The following is a 22,587-nucleotide window of genomic DNA, read 5'->3' on the forward strand; positions in this document are numbered from 1 at the left end:
AATTTTACCAGTTTCAAAGCAACTGAGTACCAAAGTGTGACTATACACTTGAATTTAGTACAAGACAAATGACACTCTCAATCAGGTTGAGAAACAGTAATCAAACACACAAAGACTAGTGAGTAAAAACTGAGACTAACACTAAAATTACGTTAGACCTAACTTCATATCATAAACCAAAATAAATCTGGCATGATAAAAACTTATCATTTAACAAACTCTAGCCAAGCACAGTAGCATATGCCTCTATCTTGAGCACTTACGGAGGTTGAGACAGGAGGATTACAAATTCAAGTCCTGGGGGCTAGGGGTTTAGCTCAGCGGCATAAGCACCTGCCTTGCAAGCAGGCGGTCGTGAGTTCGATCCCCGGTACCGATAAAAATGAAAAAGACAAAAAAAGAAAAAAAAAAAAAAAAAACAAATTCAAGTCCTGTTTGGGCAACTTAGGCTCTGCTTCAAAAGTTTTTGAAGAGTTAGGGCCAGGTGTGGTGGCACATGCCTGTTATCCCAGCACTATGTAGGCTGAGGCAGGAAGATCACCCCAAGTTTGAGGCCAGTCTGTGCTACAGTGAGTTCAAGGCCAGCCTGAACTATATAGCGATAGCCTGTCTCAAAACACCAAAGACAGACAGATAGACAGACAAAGACACAGAGAGAAAGTTAGTCAGGACGCAAGCTGGGGTCACAGTTCACTGATAAGAATATCCCTTGTTCCATCCCCTCGTACCAAAAATTTTTAAATATTACCAAATCTATAAAAGCTACAAAAAGAAACTTCAATGTCCCATTTCAGGGTGAGAAAGGCCTTTCCAAGTAGTAAGAGTTCTTGTGGACACAGTCCACAGCTGTAACCTCAGCACTTAGAAGGAAGGCTGAGGAAGGATAGAAGCCAGCCTGGGTTACAAGAGTGAGTTCAAGGTCAGCCCTGGACTAGATAACAAGACTCTGTCTGGAGAAAAAGAAAAAAAGACTACTTACTACTAAAACTCATACATGTCAATAAAAATAATGCAATAATTCTTACTCTAACAAAATAGTGCCAATATTTTTTAATAATGCCAATATTAACTGTATCCTTTTTTCTTATTTTGTGGATTCTGAAAAATAGAGTATCTAATGCAAAAGCAAAATAGAACTGCTCTTAGGATACAAATTAACATCCCCTTTCTAGAGGGCAACTAGCAATCAAAAATTTCAAAACAAAAAAAAGCGTGCATCTCTTGCCCAGGACATGAGCCAGATTTCTGTGCTGAAAGATATTTTCCTAACTTCTTTACAGAAAAATAAGGGTTAAATATGTGTTACTCAATCCTGGGCTTTGTTACAAACACCTAAAATCCCAGCACTCAGGAGACTGAGGCAGGAGGGCTAGCAGGAGGGTTCAGGACCAGCCTAAACTACATACTGAGTTCAAAGCCAGCCTCAACTACATAGGGAAAACCCACCTCAGAAAAACAAAATGAAAAAAGAAAGCAGGCTGCCATTAAATTGTGCTCTTAGGTACATAAGAGTATTTGCTCATGAGAAAAGCAAATAGAAAGTAAGGGTGAATTCAGTTCATACATGTACATATTTTCTTTTTATTTTTTTCCCCACCATGGAAAGCAGCAGAAAAACAAACAAACAAACAACCCAGGCCTTTGCACTAAGCTAGAGCCCCAGACCTTAGGGGTTGGTTGGTTGGTTTTGAGACAAGGTCTCAACTATGTACTTCAGGCTAGCTTTAAAGTCACTATGTAGCCCAGGCTGACTTTAAACTTGCAGCAATTCTCCTGCCTAATGCTGGGATTTTGGATGTGAGCGGCCACATGTAGCTTAGCCCTGTTTACTTTTTGCTTGTGTTTATTTTTTGAGACAGGGTCTTGCTAGGTAGTTGCGAGGGTGGCCTCAATTCTTGCCTCAGCCTCCCAAATGCTAGAATTAAAGATATGCACCACCACACTCAGCTTAGTTGGTTTTTTTTGTTTTGTTTTTTGTTTTTTTTTTTTTTTTTTTTTTGAGACAAGGTCTTGATAAATCACTAACTTGATAATCACTAACTGTCCAACCTAGGCTCAAACTTTCAATTCCCGTTTCAGCCTCCCAGAGGAGTGGGACTGCAGGAGTAAACAACCACACCTGGCTGAGCTGAAATTACCTGTATCAAAAACTTAACAATAGGGCTGGGGATTTAGCTCAGTGGTGTAAGTGCCTGCCTGGCAAGCACAAGGTCATGAGTTCGATCCCAGTACCAAAAAGAAAAAAAAAACCTAATAGAATTGCAAATGTTTTTATTTAGTCATATCATTATTTTCAGAGGTTTCCACAATGATTAAATAATACTAATAAGCAGAAACAAATGTAAGAAAAGCAGAAAAAAAAGCACGGATCCATATAAAAGGTTATAAAGAAAATATGTCTATTTGCTTTAGTAAACCAAAAGTCACTATGACCTGTGGCAATACAGTTCTTATTTGGTAGGAGAAGTTGAGAAGTTTGAGAACTTAAAATGCTAGCAGAATAAAGACAGCTAAAGAAGGGCCAGAGATTTAGCTCAGTGGCTCAAGCACTTGCCCGGTAAGCGTGAAGTCATGAGTTCAATCCCCAGTAAAAAAAAAAAAAAAAAAAATATATATATATATATATATATATATACATACATAAAACTAAAGAGCTAGTTCCTTGAGAAAATGCAGAGATCAATAAAACCAGAAAGCATTCCTTGTGAAGCTTTAAGAAAGACAAACCGTATCTATAATCCCTACTATTTTTACTTCAGTGACCATTTCTCCCTCTCCAATCATTAAAAGAAAAAAAAAAAATCACTTAAATATCAACTTAAATTCTACCAATGCCATAACATCTCTAATCTTACCCAAAATAAACTCTTCTGCTATATGGTGTATGTTTAATGTGCTACTGCTACTACACATTTGACAGAATTTACTTTTTTTTTTTTTTTTTTGGTACCAGGGATCAAACTCACGACCTTGCGCTTGCCAGGTAGGCACTTATGCCGCTGAGCTAAATCCCCAGCCTCCCGGTTTTCTGTTCATACTGTTGTTTTTGTATACTTCTCATGCTGGCTCTGATAAGTACTCATATATATGACCTTATTGTCCCTTATTGTTCCCACTCAACTTCTTCAGCATTATTTTAATCTTCAAAACTCATACTCCTATATATTTGCTCCATTTCCTATTAAGGGACAAAGCAGTGAAAGGTTAGGAAATTTAACCAAAGTTTAAAATGTAATGAATTATAGGAGCAGTAGCCCAACTCAGGTCTGTCAAATTTCAAGTCATTTCCTCCACTCCATCTTACTACCTAACCTGTACTGAATCCTTAGCCTTTAAGGAAAAATATAAATCTAAATGTTTTTCTAAGCTATCACACTGCAGTACATGGTAAATACCACATTGAATATATCTGCTATACACTGAAAAAGCACGTATTTAAACAAAAACTTAAAGAGTGAGAGATCCTCAAAATATTCAGTAAATATAACAATAAGGGTTTTTGGCACAGTGTACTCAATATTTATGTCTGCTGCCTGAAACAATTTCACCTCTTTGATGGTAACTATTCCACACTTCTTTCAGGTAAGTGCCTACTTTTAGCTATGAGGTCTGCATGGACACATTAGAAATGGAGTCCAATTAGTTTGAGCCAATCAAATCCCATTCTCTTTGAATTCCATTTCACAGATAGTACCAATAATATACAGCCACTTTGCCAGAAAGGTTTTGTTGTTGTTGTTGTTGGAGATAGGAACTTGTTAGGAGGTTCAGGGTGGCCTTGAACTCATAGCAATCCTCCTGCCTTGGCCTCCAGAGGGCTAGTATTACAGGCGTGTGCTACCATGCCTGGCCCTGCCTGAAAGGTTTTAGAAAAGCTTTTTGTTGTAGTTGTTCATGTATAGAAGGTTCCAGAAAAGATTCTTTCCCTCTACATTGTACAAGTACAATATGCGATGTCTGAACAATATGGTACAAAAATGGCTCACCAGCAATTTCTGTGACCATGGGAATGGCCAAACTTAGGTGAAAACCAAAGGAAGTATACCACAGCAAGCCCTAGAGAAATTGTTTTGATAACAGTATTAATGTACAGACTAAAAGGAAACCACACCTAAAGATAACACACAACCAGGAACACTGGTACATGTCAGTAATCTCAGCATTTAGGGAAGCAGAAGGGCTGCAAGTCTGAGTCTTGCCTCGGTAATTTAGTAAGACAAACAAGAGGGTAGGCAAGCGATACACCTCAGTGGTACAATGCCTTTGGGTTCAATCTTCTAATATTATGGAAAAATGGAAAAAAAGGAGGAAAGGAAAGGAGAATGAAAGAAAACAAACCTGCTGCCCCCCCCCTCTCTGCCCACCAGCCCACATCTTGACTACTTCACTTATTTCTTATTTCTCAGGCCAAGGATATAGCTCAGCAACACAGTATCTGCCCAGCAAGTGTAAAATACTGAGTTCAATTCCAGTTACAAAAAAATCTGTTTTCTTATTTCTCTCAAAAGAGCTACTGTTTTCTGGTCCATGCAACAAAGTTCTAATTGGTTCAAAACATAATTTCAAACCTTAGATTTCTAACTCACCAGTATTAGTATGAAGACCTATTAAGGAAGCTTTTTGCAAACTCCTATATGAACTGGGTGTGTGGCTCAATAGTAGAACACTTGCCTAACATGTACAAAACCTTGGGTCCAATCCCCAATACACCCTCCCTCCAACCCAGTCAAATCTTTACCAAAATAAACTGTTTTGTATTATTAGAGATTGAACACAAGGCTTTCTCACTGAGCTACATCACTATTTTGAGACAGAGTCTTGCTAAATTGTCCAGGTCTAAGGCTTTAATTTTTGATCCTCCTGCCTCAGCTTCCCAAAGTATTGAGATTACACATATTACCACTATCCTCGGCTATGCACTGGTATCTTAGATATTAGGAAATTTCAACTCAAAAGAAAAAAAAATAGCCAAGCATGGGGGACACACACCTGTAAGCTTAGCCCCTGAGAAACTGAGGCAGGATTGCCCCAAGTTTGAGGCCAGCCTAGATTACACAGTGACAGCCTCAAAACAAATGAACAAACAAAAAGTAAATTGGCCTTCCAAAGGTCATTCAGTGACTTCAAAGGCCTAAACTAAAGCAAGATCCTGTCTCCAAAAAAAGAAAAAGAAAAAGAAAAAGAAAAAAAAAATTTAAAAAGAGGGTACAGTGCAGATATAACTCAGTAGGAAGGCTCTGAGCTCAATCATCAGAACCACACAAAAAAAGGTCTGGTTAAACTATAATATAACCAAGTAATCAACAATTACACTGAAGCTATAAAAAAAAAATTCAAATATATGCTAACATGGGAAGATACCCATGTCTTTTTAATCAAAATAATACTAGGGAGGGGCTGGGGATTTAGCTCAGTGGCATAAGCACCTGCCTTGCAAGCAGGCAGTCGTGAGTTCGATCCCCGGTACTGATAAAAAAGAAAAAGACAAATAATAATAATAATACTAGGGAACCAGAGATGTGGCTTAGAGGTAGAATGTTTACCTGGTCTATGTGCAACGTCCTGGATCTGATCTCCAGAACTGCAAAAAAAGTTGTACTAGGGAACTGGAGATGTGGCTCAGTGCTAGAGTATGTATTTGCCTAACATCAAAAGGTTCTGGGTTGGGGCTGGAGGTTTAGCTCAGTGGCATAAGTACCTGCCTTGCAAGCAGGCAGTCGTGAGTTCCATCCCCGGTACCGATAAAAAAAAAAGGAAAAAAACAAAACAAAAAAAAAGGTTCTGGGTTTGACCTCCAGCACTGGGATGATAATGGTATTAGTATAGTATAATGGTATTAACAATATAAGCCAGAATGGTAATGTTCAACTGTAACGCCAGTATTTGGGAGACTGAGGCAGCAAAATTTCAAGCTCATTCCCCACCTGGACAACTTAGCAAGATCTGACTCAAAATAAAAATAAAAAGAGCTGGGAATATAGCTCAGTGAGAAGGCCCTGGGTTTAATTTCCAGTACTTAAGTAATAATATAAAGTAACATATAAAGTTATTAATTTACATAAAATAGCATGTGTGGCCAAAGAAAAAAACAATGATTTTTTAAAAAATTCATCAAAAAGAGAGATTTCTTTAGTAAGCAAAATTTCAAATTCTCCTAATTTTCATCTTTATTATTTTTTGTACTATTCAACTTTCTTTTTAAAAAACAAGTATGGGAGCTGGGGATTTAGCTCAGTGGCATAAGCACCTTCCTTGCAAGTGTGGGGTCGGTCGGAGCTCAATCCCCGCTACCAATTTAAAAAAGTAAACAAGTATCATTTCTAGAATGGCAACAAAGCTACTTTCATTCTTTTGAAAAACACCATTCTCAATAATCAATGACTAGGGCTTTTTTGTAAATACTCATCTGCTCTGCAATCTCCTCTACTTGGTCAATGGTTTATGCTTCCCTAACATCAGCTTGTCAAAGCCTTTTCTCTAGTTCGGCTGTTAAAAACCAATTGACTTTTTTCCCATTAACTATACAATGCAAGCAGGCATGGTAACACAAACCTGTAATCCCAGCAACTAGAGAGGCTGAGGCAGATGGATCACCATGAGTTTGAAGCCAGCTTGGCTACAACAGATTTCAAGGTCAGCCTGAACTCACTACACAGTGAGATGGATATTTATATATTTGATTAGATATAAATTTTATATATATTATATAGAGAGATTTATTAGGTAGGCACAATTGGTTTTTTAAACTTTTTTTTTTTTTGAGACAGGTGTATGTAGTTCAAGCAGACCTTGAACTCATTACAAACCCCACAGTGACCTCAAACTCAAACCAATCCTCCTGCCTCAGTCCTCCAGAATGCTGGGATTACAAACATGCTCCACCACACCTGGTTTATATTTTCCAAATTATTGTAACATTTTTAAGGATAATATTCACCACAGATGAAGATGCCCAAATTGAACACATACTACTTAAAGAATGGCAATCAGGCCAGGCATGGTATATCATTGTGAATTCAAGGCCAACCTGGCTACACTGCGAGATAAAATAAAATAAAATAAAAGGCAAGTAAAAAGGAAAAGAAAAGAGAGTGAAAGAATGGCAATCAATGTCCTTTTTGCTGTGCAGTGCAGGGGAGCATAAAATGAAAGAGCCGCTGGGTGTGGTGGCTCACGTCTGTAATCCCAGCACTGGGGAGGCTGAGGTAGGAGGATCATTGCAAGTTCGAGACCAGCCTGGGCTACAAAGTGAGCTCAAGGCCAGCCTGAACTGCATAGGGAGACCTCATCTCAAAAAAGACAAAAAAAAAAAAAAAAAAAAAAAAAAAAAAAATGAAAGAATCTAGAGCCAGGGGTGTAGCTCACAGTGGAATGTTTGCCTATCACCGGTGTAGCTGTGTTCAATTCAAATACACACACACACACACACACACACACACACGAAGGCATTTAAGCACAGCAGCACACAGTGGATAATCCCAGTACTCTGGAAGGCTGAAGCAGGAAGATTACAAATTCAAACCTAGCTTGGGCAACTCAGCAAGGCCTTGTCTCAAAATAAAAGGCCCTAGATTCAATCACTAGTATCATAAAAAAAAAAAAAAAAAAAAGAATGAAAGATACATTGAAAAATGTTTATATTTTTTGACATGACAATCACACTGACATCAACAAATATTAAAGAATCAAAGCCAGGCATGGTGGCTTACGCCTGTAATCCCAGGACTCAGGAGGCTGAGGCAGGAGGATCACTGCAAATTCAAGACCAGCCTGGGCTACAAAGTGAGCTCAAAGACAGCCTGAACTGCATAGAGACCCTGTCTCAAAAAAAAAAAAAAAAAATCAGGGGTTGGGAATTTAGCTCAGCGGCATAAGCACCTGCTTTGCAAGCAGGCGGTCATGAGTTTGATCCCTGGTACCGATAAAAATGAAAAAGACAAAAAAAAAAAAAAAAAAAAAAAATCAGAGCCCAGCATGGTGAGACATATCTATAAACCCCAGAACTCTGAGAGGCTGAGACAAAAGAATTCCAAATTTGAGGCCCTATGTGGGTAATTTAGCAAAACGCTCTGTCAAAAAATAAAAACTGGCCAGGCAAGTGGCACATGCCTGTAATCCTACCACTTGAGAAGCCGAGATAGGATACTGGCAGTTTGAGGCCAGCCTGGCCTACATGAGACCCTGTCTCAAATTCATCAGTTTACTAGCTAAATGGGCTGGAGCTGTTAACAAGCCCTGGTTCAATACTCCAGTACTACAAAGAGGGTCTGGATGTACCTCAGTACTTACTGGGTCTCATCTCCAGTACACAAAAAGGACAAAACACTCAACTTTTGGGGTATCTGTCAAGATCCAATTTAAAAAAAGGGCCAGACTTAGTGAGGCATGAATGATTGTAATCCCAGCACACTGAAAGGCACACACAGGCACTCAAGTCTAAACCTGGCCTGAGCAATTTAGTAAGACTGTTGTAACAAAACAAAACAAAAAGCTGGGGGTGGAAGTCAATGCAAAGGCCCTGAGTACAATCTATACTGAAAGAAAAAAAATAAAAAGCCAGGTGTGATACAGTTCACCTGTAATCCCTCTTGAGGCTGGCCTGAGCCACAGAGTAAATTCCAAGTTAGCCTGAACTACATAACAAGACCCTGCCTCAAAAAAGCAAACATTGGGCCAAGGATTTAGCTCAGGGCACAAGCACTTGCCTGGCAAGTGCAAGGTCATGAGTTCAATTCTCCCATACAAAAAAAAAAAAAAAGCAAACATAGATTAGATTAGATAAAAATAAAAAGAGTGGGAATCAGTCCTTTCAGGGTCTTTACCCTGCCTGATTCCAGGCAGACTTCCATGGCTCCTCGCTTGTAAGCAACTGTGTGTGCCTATATCCCTGTGAATCTTTCCATAGCCAAAGTTTACAACCCATGATTCTTAGAAGTATATTTGGTAAAATTCATTAAGTCTCACCAAAACTAGTGACAAGCTGTTTTCAATCTGTTTATCAATTTTGTTAGCTGTATTACACTGTCAGAGTTTCAAACAAACATTCAATATGAAACCCCTATGCTTATCAAAACGTGAGCCCAACATTAAAGCTACATTATCAACATTATATCAAAGACAAAATTTGAGATTATGCATTTACTGACGTGTCCAAGAAGGATTCTTCAAGTTGGTTAAGTATTTGTAAATTAAGAAACAGGTTTAAATATAATTATAGAAACATCATTTTCAACATCAACTTGAAAGACACCACCAAAAAAATAAGACATAATTTTATTTCTTCTCTCGCATGATTCAACTATTATGGGGAGTTACACTGAGAAATGAATTATAAGCACATTATTTTGAGGCTTTAAATCTTGAGTTTTTAATCAAGTAGGAATTGATACTCATCTTTGTGTAACTTCAGGGAAAGATAAAGGACAGACAAGAGGTAATTACTGAGGTTTTTTGGGGGGGCGGGGAAATAACCGGGGATTGAACTCATGACTTTGTACTTGCAAGGCAGGCGCTTTCACTGCTGAGTTAAATCCCCACCCCACCCCCTTTTTTAAATGAGAGGAATATTACAAGAAACACATGATCTACTTTGATTCAACAAGTTTTATCAAGCTTCAACCATCAAGCTCATTATCATGATCCATCCATAAATATTACTATGGTAAAATACAATAAATATCCTCTGCTATGAGACACTTTAACAATCTTATGTTTGGGAAACAGGAACTGCACAAAAGAAAAACATGAAAATAATTTTAAAACTATAGAAGGCTAGGGTATAGTTCAGTGGCAGTGCTTACCATGACAAAAGGCTCTGGCTTTAAGCCCCAGTACCCCACTATCCTACTCCAATCCCTATCCACACACAAAATTAACCCACCCAAAAAAAAAAAAACTCTGGTAATAGCTAGTAGAAACGTGATTTATATTTATTTGTTAAAAGTGATTTTTTTAAAAATCCTGTAATCCCCGCACTTAAGAGGCTGAGGCAGGAAGATCCTTGCAAGTTCAAGATCAGCCTGAGCTACAAAGTTACAAAGTGAGCCCAAGACCAGCCTGAACCACATAGCAAGAACCTGTCTCAAAAAGAAAAAAAGAAATTAAAAAAAAAGGCATAAAAAAAGGCATCACTGTATTAGTAATTAGGAGGCAAATTTTTTAACCAAGCCTTGAGAAGCTCAGTACTTTTAAAAATCATTTACTTGTACCAATATTCCAGTTGATTCCCAAATAATCTTGACTAGGACCTTTCATCAATATGGAAATGTCATCTTTTCTCAAAGGACAAAATTAATAAATTTGGGGGCCAGGGATTTAGCTCAGTAGCATAAGTGCCTGCCCGGCAAGCCCAAGGTTGTAATTCTGATCCCTGGTACCAATAAATAAATAAATTTTAGCTGGTTATGGTGGTGCATATCTCTAATCGTAACACTCAAGAGGCTGAGGCAGGAGAATTTGCCATGAATGAGTTCGAAGCCAGCATGCTCTACATAGTGACATACTAAGTTTCAGATCAGCCTGAATTACATAGCAAGACCCTGTCTCCAAAATAATAATAGTAAATTTTAATTTTTTAGATGCCATGGTTTAAATTTTTCCTTGTTACTGAAAGACTAAGGCTGAAAGACAAGTTTGGGGCCACTTAGAGACTTAGTGACACCTGTTTCAACAACAAAATTTAAATCTTAGCTAGGTGTACTGTTTAACACTTGTAAAGCCTGTAATCCAGCACTTTGGGAGCCTGAGGCAGAAAGATCACAAATTCAAGCCCAATTTAGTAACCTGATTAAAGACCCTGCCTGTCTCAAATTAACACAAAAGAGAAGTCAGGGATATGGGGATATAGCTCAGTGCAAAGGCTCTGGGTTCAATTTTCAGTATTTGGAAAAAAATCTTTTCTAATTTGAGAATAAAGTCACAATAACACCACTTGTATCTGAGATACAATTTACTCAAAAATGTGCTGAGGACTTCACTATCTCATAAACCACCTGCACCAAAAATAAATCACAATCTAATGCAATCACAATCTTAAAATTCTAGAAACAACGAAGGATGACACAAGTACTGAAAAGTATATTTGAAATACACTTCTAGGCAAAAGTCTACTTCCACTTGTCAAAGAAGGAAATGCACAGCACGTACATTAGAACACTTGTACATTTCTTACAACCTTTGGTAATTAAATTGAAATTCAAACACAAACAGCATTTTACAATTGTATAAATGAATGGTGTTAGAAAACAGTTTGGAAGTTTTATTATTAAACCCGCATGAAAAAGCTCATAAATGAGCATTTTCTCAGCAAACAAGTTTTCTGTAAATTCATCTTTTCAACCAATTAACCTCTTCCAATCCAGGCCATTGGGCCCAGAAGTAGTTAACTTACTAAGCGGTGTTTCTTTAAACTGAAATCCCATCCTGCAAGACTCAAGGACAATTTTTTTCTTTTATCTAGTCAGAAAATAGCAACACAGGGTCTTTAGTAATAAAAAGCGTTGAGGAGTAAGGCTTTTCATTGCATGAGCCAGGTCATGACTATCCTAGGAGGATATTTGTTATGCAGCGTTCTCTCCTTAACAGCTTTCGCCATTAAACGACAAATATTATTTAAAAAAAAAAAAGGTATGAAGGTTCCAATCATCGCTGTCACAATTCATTTTCAACTATTTATGGGCTGGCAGATGGATTTAATACACCCACACACCTCCGAGGGAGGCAAAGCCACTACCCTGCTCCTCCTCCTCCTCCTGCTCCTCGGAGTTTACAGAAAACGAGCAGGTAAGCGAGGCCTCGCAGCACGCAGAGAATCAAAGAGGGCGGCCGGAGGGTTCGGACTGCGGAGGACAGCCCGTCCTCTGACACCGCCTCCCTCGCCTCCCCGGGAGGGCAGGGGAGGCTCATCAGAGCCCGCGTTAATTGACACCTGTAATGAGGAAACTTTGCGCGAGCGCCCAGGCCCTACTGGGCCGGAGCTCCGCAGCGGCCGCCTCTCCGGCGCCCAGGTTACCGGGCCTGAGGCGCCGCGCCACCACGCACCTTCCCGGCCACTAGGCCCGCCTGCCCGTCGCCTCCTACAGGCCGCGGCAGCCCCGGATGGCCGGGGAGCGGCGGGGCACCCCACCCGCACACCGGACCGACCGCCACCCCGGCTACTTACTTTCATTTAACACCTCCACCAGGTCTGCGCAGTTCTCGCACATCGTTCGGCCGCCGCCCCCCCCTCCCCCGCTTCGGATCGCTCTGACTGATCCCTACCGGCGGGGGGAGGGGAGAGAGGCGGGGAGGGGGCCGGCCGGCCGGCGGGGCGGGGAGGCGAAGAGGGCGGGCGGCAGCGGCGGCGGCGGCCGCGGTGGTGGCGGCGGGGAGGACGGGGCGGGGAGCAGGAGGGTGGGGGAGGGGGCCAGCGGTCCCCGGAGCGGGCGGGGGAGAGGAGGGGGGCGAGGGGAGGTGAGCGGGCCGGAGGGGCGCGGAGGCGCCGGCGGCGGGGAAGGGGGAAGGACGGGGGAGGGGAGAGGGAGGGGACGGGTGGGGAAAGAAGCAGCAGAGTCACTTCACCGACCAGACGCCGCGGCCACCGCCGACGCCGACGCCATTTTAATAGAGCGTTCGGGCTGCGCTCGGCTCTTTCCGCCCAAGTGAAGGAGCCGCCGAGAGGCGCCTCGCGCTCATTCCTCCGCCCCACCCCACCCTCTGCTTCTCCCGCCCTCCCGCCTCGCCTTCCGCGCAACACGCCACACGCTCCACACCCCGCCGTGGCCGGCTCGCCGCCCTCCCTTTCCTCTTCCGTCCGGCCTCCCCGCCCTCGGTCCACCCCCTCCGCGCACCCCGCCCAGCCCGGATCTCTGTCAGCGGCCGGAAGGGAAACGCGAAGCCAGCGCGGCCGTGGGGGGAGTCCGGGTGAGTAGGAGAAGATGGCGGAGGCGCCTAGCGGGTCGCGGCAGTGCGGCGTCGCCCACCGCGGCCCACCCCGCAGGTTCGGAGCCCGGACGAGCGCCGTGACACTTGGGCCGCCCGGTTCCAGCCGCTGCGCTTCGCCTTGTTTCCTCCCAGCCCATGAACGGGAATTGTGCGGGTTTCCGCCGAAGTTCGGGAGCTTTGGGGCGGATGGAAGCGGGGCATCAATGAAGTGTCAGGCCGGGGCGCCGCGGCCCTCTCCCCGCGGGGCTCTGTGACAATGGAACAGCCCAGGTTCCGCCTTAACCTGCTCCCTGTTTATCGCTGCCCCGCAGTTCTCTGAGGCGCGTCCATCTCGAGCGGGGAGACACCTTGACAGGCCTGGAAATGGCGGGACGGAGTGGTAGCGCGGCGTCGCCCCGTTTTCACGCAAGAGGGTGCCTGTCCCCTCCTCACCTGAGATAGCAAACAGTAAAATCTGTGGCGATGCGGAACTACAGGAAGGGGACACCCGGCTGCTTTAGCGTCGTGGTGACAATTACATAACCTTAGGAAACATTTTCTGAAACCTATCTGCATTTATGCTTTCTGCACTAATTCCTGTGTCCAACGTGCTGTTTAGGGATGCGACTGCACAGTCCAAAAGATCATAATATTTTCAGAACTCTTACCCAGAGCAACTATTAAGGAAGGCCCTAGAAAAACAAAATTTGACAAGAAAAATAATAATATAAAAACAAAGCCATGAATTTATTTCATTGTCTTTTTTGAGACATGGTTTTTTCCCTATGCAGTTCAGTCTGGCCTTGAACTCCCAATGATTCCAGTGCTGGGATTACAGGTGTGCACCACCACACTCGGGTTGAACAGCTTTTTAAAAGAAAGTCTCTCGTAATTTTTTAAATAATTTTGTCTAGTTATATCACATATCCATTGCTAGACCACCTTGTCCAACATGCCTTGCCTTTCTAGTCTTTGAAATTGGTGCTATAAACTTTCTGCCAAACCTATAGGTACCGATAAGGGCTTGGGAAACTAGTTGTTTGGTATGAGCAGGTAATTTTAGCATAGAGTAGTTTTGCCAGAGTCTCCCATCTTCTTTGTTTTTCCCACAAATCTTGCATTCCTGCACACTTAATTTTAGATTCTCTAAACAGTAGTATCTGTCCAATATTTATTCCACCTCATCGTTTTTTATTGCCATTCCAAGTTTTACAGATGGCATCACTAAGACCTTGATTTCAGGAAAGATTTCCACAAGGAATATTTTTGATTTGTTTAAAACCAACAATAAAAACAGCATAGTAGCTCATTCTGGGACGCTGAGGAATAAAAATTACATTTGAGACCTCCTAGACAACCTAGTGACATCTTGTCTCAAAATAAAAAAGGGTAGAAATGGGAATATAGTTGAGTGTGAAGGCTGTAGGTTCAATCCCCAGTACCATGGGAGAGAAGATCACTGCCAGTGTAGCTGAGTAGTAGAGCATTTAGTATAAGACCCTGGGTTCAATCCACACACCTACCAGCAGTCATGGTAACCTGATACATGTAGAGTCGACCATATAATTGAGATCTTGTACATTAAATTTAAGCAGAAGTCTGTAGAATAAGTCTTTTGAAAAAGGAAAAACTCAACTGATAAGACCTTTGACCCTTCTTTCTGTCTGAACACATAGTCTTGACACCCAAACTAATACAATATCAACTTTGTAATTTTTTTTTTTGTCTTTTTCGTTTTTATCAGTACCAGAAATCGAACTCACAACTGCCTGCTTGCAAGGCAGGCGCTTATGCCGCTGAGCTAAATCCCCAGCCCCTGTAATTTTTTTTATTTATTTTTTTAGTAAAAAGGCCTTTGCACTGAGCTATATTCCCAGCCCTTTTTAAAAAATTTTATTTTGAGGCAAGGTCTCAGTGAATTGCTAAAGTATAAAAGGCTGGGTTCAGTCCTCCTGCTGGGATTATAGACATATAACACTATGCCCTGCCTTTTTTTTTCCTCTCACCCATTTAAAATACAGGTGACAGATCATATAACGAGCCAGACGAGGTCTATAAGCTGTAGTTTCCCAACCCCTTACCCTTACCTACAGGTTGCCTGCAGCCTAACTCTAACTTTTGTGCTGGCTTGGTAATGCTTTATCAACAATGTCCCTTTAGTGTTCTAGAAAGAGATACATTCTATAAGGATAGTGAAGCAGGTTTCTGGCTTCATGGTACACACCTGTAACCTCAGCACTCAGGAGGCAAAGAGAGTCACCATGTGTTTGAGGCCAGCCTAAACTACATAATGAAACTGTCTTAAGAAAATACTGGAGCAACGTGTGGTGGGTCACATCTATAATCCCATCAGAAGGGACACTGAGGGAAGAGAAATTCAAGAGGCCAGCCTTGGCTTGAGTTCAAAGCCAGCCTGAACTTCATTATTGAGACTGTCCCAAAACAACAAAAGAAAGGCCTGAGATTTAGCTCAGTGGCTCAAGTGTTTGCCTGTTAAGTGCAAGGTGATGAGTTTGATCCCCAGTACCAAAAAAAAAAAAAAAAAAAAAAAAAAATACTGAAACAGAAACTCCAGCAGAATTACCCCTAAACTCTACAACACATACACTGTACTGAGGATTGAGCCCAGGGCCTTCACACTGAGCTACCTCTACACTGCTTGTTTAAATTTATTTTTTTGTTTTTTGTGTTTTTATTTATTTATTTTGAAACAGGGTCTTAATACTCAGTTCTGGCTGGCCTCCAACACATGGGGATCCTCCTGCCTCAACTGCCTGAGTGTTGGGATTACAGGCATGTACCACTTTGCCTTGCTCCCAATCCTTTTGGTGTTTTGGTTTGGTTTGGTTTTGGTTTTGGTTTTGGTTTTTTGAGACACTGATGAGGATGACTTTCCTGTACAGTATTTTGCTTGTATGTCACCACCTAGTGGTAGAAAGACTTTATAAAAGTATACAACCTGAAATTTCTGTTTCCCAAATTTCCAATATATGTGAAATATCTTCATAAGTATTGGTCTGAAAACCAACTCTAAACAATTATGAAAAATTAATATTTTCATGGAAATTATTTCTCCTGCTTGTTATCAGTAAATACAGGTTTTTGGTGTGTTTGGTTTTATTTTGTTTTTGTTTTTGTATGTGAATGGGTTTTTGAGACAGGATCTCACTTTATAGTCTAGGATAGCCTTGAACTTTGTATGTAGTCCACACTGGCTTCAAACTGTTGATCCTCGGGGGCTGGGGGTTTAGCTCAGCGGCATAAGCACCTGCCTTGCAAGCAGGTGGTCGTGAGTTCGATCCCCGGTACCGATAAAAATGAAAAAGACAAAAAAAAAAAAAAAAAAAAAACTGTTGATCCTCCTGCTTTAGCCTCCCAAGTCCTGGGGGCACAGACATGTACCACCATACCCAGTTAGACATAGGAGATATATATAGATAGATTTTTTTTTTTTTAAGTTTGGTTTGGTTTTGTTTGATTTCTTTTGTTTTTGTTTTTTTGGCAAGGTGGAGGGATTACTGAAGATTGAAGCTAGCACCTTTGAACTGAACTACTTCCCCCAGATGTGTTTTTTTGTTGTTGGTGGTGGTGGTGGTACCAGGGATTGACCTCACGACTTTGTGCTTGCCAGGCAAGCGCTTACACCACTGAGCTAAATCCCCAGCCCCCCAGATGTGTTTTTATTGCAGAAAAACTAATATCAAGCGAAATGGAAAACTGCACTGAGAAATTTACAAGACAGGGGCTGGGGATTTAGCTCAGCGGCATAAGCACCTGCCTTGCAAGCAGGCAGTCGTGAGTTTGATCCCTGGTACCGATAAAAAAGAAAAAGACAAAAAAAAAAAGAAAGAAAGAAATTTACAAGACAACATTTATTATGCCAGCAAGCAGTGGGACCAAGTCCAAATTACTAGCAGTGACTGAGATTGAAACAGAAATTTATATATATTTTGTAAGCAGGAACTAAAAAGGTGACAGCAGGTTATTACATGATTGGTTACATGCATTCAATCAAGTCATTCTAAATAGATTTACTTAATCAGAGTTGTTTATCATAATATGGGACCATTCTGGGAAAGAGGGGAGGAGGTTCTTGCGGGAAAAGCAGAGTTAAACGTGTCCTTGACTGGGCCAGTCTGTTCGGGGCCTGAAATCCTTGAAGAAAGTAACATGGCCAAGTTGACTCAGTGCATTATCTGGACACAGACAAGGCTAACTGAATTAGCAGGCTAGATATGTGACATGCAGCAGAAGCATAGTCGCAGGCCTATAATTGGTCTCTTAGCTTTTACTGTGGAAGACTTAATTGCTAATTATAAGTATGCTAATAAGTTTGCTAATTTATAAGTATGCCCTTACTCTAAAACTGTGCCCAAACTTTTTTTTTTTTTTTTTTTTTGTACCGGGGATCAGACTCACGACCTTACACTTGCCAGGCAGGTGCTTAGGTCACTGAGCTAAATCCCCAGCCCAATATTTTGAATTTTGAGATAGGGTCTCACTAAGTTGCTAACTTGCCCAAACTGGGCTTGAACTTCTGATCCTCCTGCCTGAGCCTCCTGAGTAGCTGGAATCATCATGTCCAGCCAAACAAATTCAAATGTATTGAGATTGAGGTAGGGGTATTGGGGGTTGAATGCAAGGCCTTTGCACTGAACTATGTTTTCAGGTTTTTTTTTTTATTATTTTGAGACTAACTAAGTTACCCAAACTGGGGCCAAACTTTTCAATTCTCCATAGCTTCCCATACTACTGGAATTTCAGATAGGCATTAATATTGTTGTCAGGGTTTACAAGAGAAAAGATTTGATACAGAATGCCTAATTTTCGAGTGTCATGAGTAATGAAGAAAATTTTTAAAAAAAAATGCATAATTTATAGGACTGTTCACCCAAAGAGTCAAGTGCAAGAAAAGAGCAGGAAGATCTGTTCACACACTAGAGACCCGAAGAATCCAGCTAAGGGCCTGGATCTCATGGCAATGTCTTATGCAAGTCGTATCAAGAATCTGCACTGGAAAGGCCTGAAGATCAGTGGTGGAAGCTAGCATGCCAGTGGGATGAACGATCTGTGCCAGCAGGCTGAGGAATCTGCACTGAGTCAGGAAGCAGCATTCAAGGTAAGGACCAGAGCTCCCCTAAATAGAGCCACAGCCGTCCTCAGCAACAGCAAGGATCTATCCTTCTCTAAGAATGAGAATAGCCAGGTTCATATCAGGAAAGCCAACATAACAAGCTTCTCCAGGAGAATCAATAGCAAACCATCTTACCCTGTGGTTCTGCTTTTATGTTGACAACAATCCTTAGATGGACCTTCCATACCCAGAACCATGCTGATTCAGTTCAACTGGGTGTTACAATTTGACCATTAATCTACCACAACCACCAAGTCTGGCTAAACATAGCATTTACTTTATCTTAATATCGCTTGAGTTTGGAGTTAAAGCCGGATGTTAAACTTTGTAAAAGGACAGTATGTAATTATCAACTAGAGATTTCTTACTGTTTATTTTTTCTTTGAAATTATGTATTATTTCTACTCTTCCTGTTTTGTTTATTCTTTCTTTAAATGTTTAAAAAGCTGGATGTTAATTTTTTTATTTAAAAGGAAAAAGAGAAAAAAACAAAGCAGTGTAAGGGTACAATTAATACAGAACTACAAAAAAAAAAAAAAAAAAAAACAGTAAGAAATCACCAGTTAATAGATTACAGTTATCATCCTAGAGATAGTTGCTCAAGTCACAGTATCAAAGCATACAAAGTGGACATTCAAACAGTGAGACTGCAAACAGTTGTGTTCAATGATACAACCAAAAACATTAATATGGGCATCTATTTAACACCCCTAAACACACTTGCAGTTGTATACTTTTGAGCACTTTTTTTCCCTCTCTTTTTTACAACAAAATTTACACATTTTGGGTTTTATTACTCCTTAGTTCTTATTCCTTTTTTTTTTTTTTTTTTGGAAGAGAATAAAGTCAAATATGGCAAATCAAAGCTGTCAGTCAAAACCAAGGATAGACATAGCACATGATGTAAAAACAGAGTACAAGGTTATCGACAGTGGTTACCATAATGTCTCTTGCTTCCTTAAAAAGAATTGTCTATCTCATTAGGTATTATAAAGTTGAACAAAACAGTAGAGAACAAGACCAATAAAACTGGATGTTAATTTTAGAGACAATAGTTACTGCAAAATTTACTCCTCTGTCAGACCACACACTGGATACTACTTTGTGCAGTATTAGATGGCAGGTGTTTTATTCTTACCACACCAATCCATTCAGGGTTTGAAGATAAGCTCATTTCAGTCTTAAATTTCTGGAATAATTTTTTTTTTTTATGTAGTTCAGGCTAGTTTTCAACTCACTGTATAACCTATGTCAGCTTCAAACTCATGGTGATCCTCCTTTCAAGTGCCACCAAACCAGAATGATGGGAGGGGGGTTCTTTTTTTATTTTTTGTTTTTACTTCCCTGTTTAAAACCTTTCGAAAATTTTGTTTGGTTTGGAATAAAGTCTTTAATTGGTTCTCCCCCAACTTGTCTTTCACTTTTAATTTTATTAGTTCATGTTGGCAGTATTGAATTCACTGTGAAGAGATGGTACATGTACATAATACATCCTATATCACTTTTGTTTCACCTTTTATTCCTAGAGATGCTGTTTTCCTATTGTTCCTACTGGCCTGAAGCAGTCACCATGGTTTAACCTCTTAGCTGGGAGTACATGTACCCAGCACTATATCTGGCCTTTACTTTCAACATCACTCAGTACATTCTAGCCACACTAGCCTGCTTTTGATCATAAAATTTTCTTAGAATATGCTAATTGTATGTGGTACTAGGTACTAAACCCAGAGCCCCTCCCACAATAAGAAAGCACTCTACCAGCCAGCACACACCTATAATCCCAGGTATTCAGGAATTGAGGCAAGGGAATCACAAATTGAAGCCTAGCCAGGACAATTTTAAAGTTAAAAAGGGCTAGGGCTGGGGCTCAGTGTGAAAAGAAGAAAAGTATTAGTGAGCTACCGTCCAGCACTCTTAATTTTAAAGTAGCCTCTCATTTGCAAGGGTTTTTTTGGTCTGGTTGTGTTTGGTTGGTTGAGATAACAGTGATGACAAACCTTTTAGAACCTTCAGTTAAACAGCCTGCTGTAGCATGGGTGTTAGAGGTTCACCATGAATATAGGGTCTTGCTATGTAGGTTACTGCGCTTGTACTTCCTGTGTACACCAGGCTGGCCTTAAATTCATGACGTTCCTTCTGTTTGATCCTTCTGAGTGCTGGGATTACAGACATGTGCGACCACCCCAACTTCATTCTTAAGGTTTTAAGGTAAACATTACCTACAAAATTAATTCCCTGTCCTCCTCATAGTATATATTTACTGTGTTTATTTATAGTATATCAGGAACATACTGAACTGCAAATTTAAAAGTTCAGTTAAGAATGGTTTAAAGCGGGGCTGGGGATTTAGCTCAGCGGCATAAGTGCCTGCCTTGCAAGCAGGCAGTCGTGAGTTCGATCCCCGGTACCAATAAAAAGGAAAAAGACCAAAAAAAAAAAAAAAATAAGAGTGGTTTAAAGCATAGTGATTCGTGCTGGAAATCCTAGCACTCTGGGTATCTGAGGCAGGAAAATCACAAATTCCAGCCCAGGCTTGACAATTTAGAGACTTAGCAAAATCCTGTTTGAAAATATTAATGCCCAGCATGGTGGCATGCACCTCTAGTCCCAGTACTTGGGAGGTTGCAGCAGGAGTGAGGCTGTCTTACTTTTGAAGCCAGCCTGAATAAGAATAAAGACCCTGTCCCAACTCACGCACACATTAATAAAAAAATAATAAGGGCCAGGGATTTAGCTCAGCAGCTCCAGCACTTGCCTAGTAAGAGTGAGGTTATGAGTTTGAGCCCCAGTATCAAAAAAAAAAAAAAAAAACAATAATGATAAATAGTTTTTTGTCGTCGTCCCCCCCTCCCCAGCCCCGCAGTGTGCTGTGAAAAGCCCTCCTTTACCATGCCATCCTGCCCTGGAGCCAGATGGACTAAAATGTGAGCCAGAATAAACCTCTCCTGTAAATTCTGTGTGTCAGATATTTTGTCACAGCAATAAGGGACAAAACTAAGACAAATTTTAGTAGCAGATAAGTGGGCTCCTCATTGTGACTGTACTTGTCCTTGTGGTTTAGATGACTTTGGAACCATTTTGAGGAAGGATTTTTGGGAAGGCTTTGAGATGCTGGCTACAAGAACAACAGAATGCTGTGAGCTGACCTTATTAGGAAATTCTGGTCAGCTCAAAAGTCCTGAATGCTGATAAACATGCAGACTGTAAGACCAGGCTCAGAAGGTGTTTGTTGGGAACAGAGACTACATTGGTAGGTGAACTCTAAGCCATGTGTGTTATGCTGTCATGGAGTATTTATCTATGTGCATGCTCTGAAACAAGAGACTGAGATAAAGAATGATTAAAAAAAAAAAAAAAAACGGGGGAAAAAAAAAGAATGAACGCAGCCCAACATTCAGGCTATGACATGAGTACTGTTGGAGGCTTTTAGCCAGCTTTGTACTGAATATCGGGAGCAAAAAAGCCGATTTGAAATGTTTTCAATTTCCCCAGAAGGAAGCAATGGCAAAGAAGAACTTAGTTGCTGAAAAGATTACATTAAAAGGAAGTCAAGTGGCCAGGCATTGTGTTGTACACCTGTAATCCCAGGACTTGGGAGGCAGGATGATTTCTGTAGTTTTGAGGCCAGCTTGAACTGCATAGTGACATCCCATCTCAAGATGAAGCTAGTACTTTAAGACAATAGAAAAGGTGTCTTGAGGGCATTATAGGAACTAGCAAGACATCACGTGAACATGGTTAAAGTTGCAAAAGTTAAGGATTTAGTTTTGAGAACAGAGTCCCAGGGCACTATATTTGACTCAGGCTGCCTTGTGAATATCTTCCCTGGGATTTGGCTCATAGCATTCAACCATTCAAGCGCTTGAAGACCATGATACAAGAGATGCTGGCAGCAGACCTTGGAAACACCCATGTGGTGCTATCCTTACAGTCAGAATTTAAGAGTCCTGACTCAGGGCAGGGAAGCTTCCACATAAATTTTGGGAGGCCAAGCAGTGTGCCCCTGAAAAGGCAGTGTGCACAGCTGTGAGAGTCAAGATAAAAGTGCAGTGGAGACCCAGGATATTGGAGAAGCCAGGGATGCAGAATGTCTGAGAAAAGTCATAAACAGTGGGCAAAGGCAGCCCTAGAGAGAAGCCATGAAGGCTACTACCACTGGCAATGCTAAGAGCAGGGCCACCTAAACCATTAGAGTTTGCATCTTGCCACAACTGTCTGGACACAGAACCACAGAATTCAATGTTTGTCTTGCTGGGTTTTGGTCTTGCTTAAGTCCTATTGATTTCTGTCCCCCATTCCTCCCTAATGGAATGGGAATGTTGACCGTGTGCCCTTGTGTCTAACTTTATTTTTGGTACTTAACAGGGACTCACAGCTAAGAGTTTGCCTCAAGCCTCAAAGGAGACTTTGAACCTGGACTTTTCAATAATGCTGAAACCATTAAGACTTTGGTGACTCTTAGAGATAGACTAAATACATTTTTGCATGAAAAGCGCAGATGGAGCTGGGGATTTAGCTCAGCGGCATAAGCGCCTGCCTTGCAAACAGGCAGT

The 22,587-nt window shown here is 41.1% G+C and overlaps 1 protein-coding gene across 7 annotated transcripts in view; it reads right to left on the reverse strand.

Moving 5' to 3' along the window:
- Usp34 (ubiquitin specific peptidase 34) overlaps window positions 1-12,347 on the reverse strand; it is a 246,358-nt gene extending 234,011 nt beyond the window's left edge. For 6 of the 7 annotated variants that reach the window (XM_063229478.1, XM_063229475.1, XM_063229480.1 and 3 more), the window contains exon 1: window positions 12,161-12,347. In XM_063229478.1, the coding sequence (XP_063085548.1) occupies window positions 12,161-12,203 (43 nt within the window). In that variant the 5' untranslated portion in view covers window positions 12,204-12,347. The remainder of the gene's footprint in view (window positions 1-12,160) is intronic. The other variant, XM_063229477.1, reaches the window with a different exon arrangement.
- Between the last annotated feature and the right edge of the window lie 10,240 nt (window positions 12,348-22,587).

The sequence above is a fragment of the Cavia porcellus genome, unplaced genomic scaffold (assembly GCF_034190915.1).
Source record: "Cavia porcellus strain 051 isolate PalLab524CR breed Dunkin Hartley unplaced genomic scaffold, mCavPor4.1 scaffold_18, whole genome shotgun sequence".
Taxonomy (NCBI): domain Eukaryota; kingdom Metazoa; phylum Chordata; class Mammalia; order Rodentia; family Caviidae; genus Cavia; species Cavia porcellus.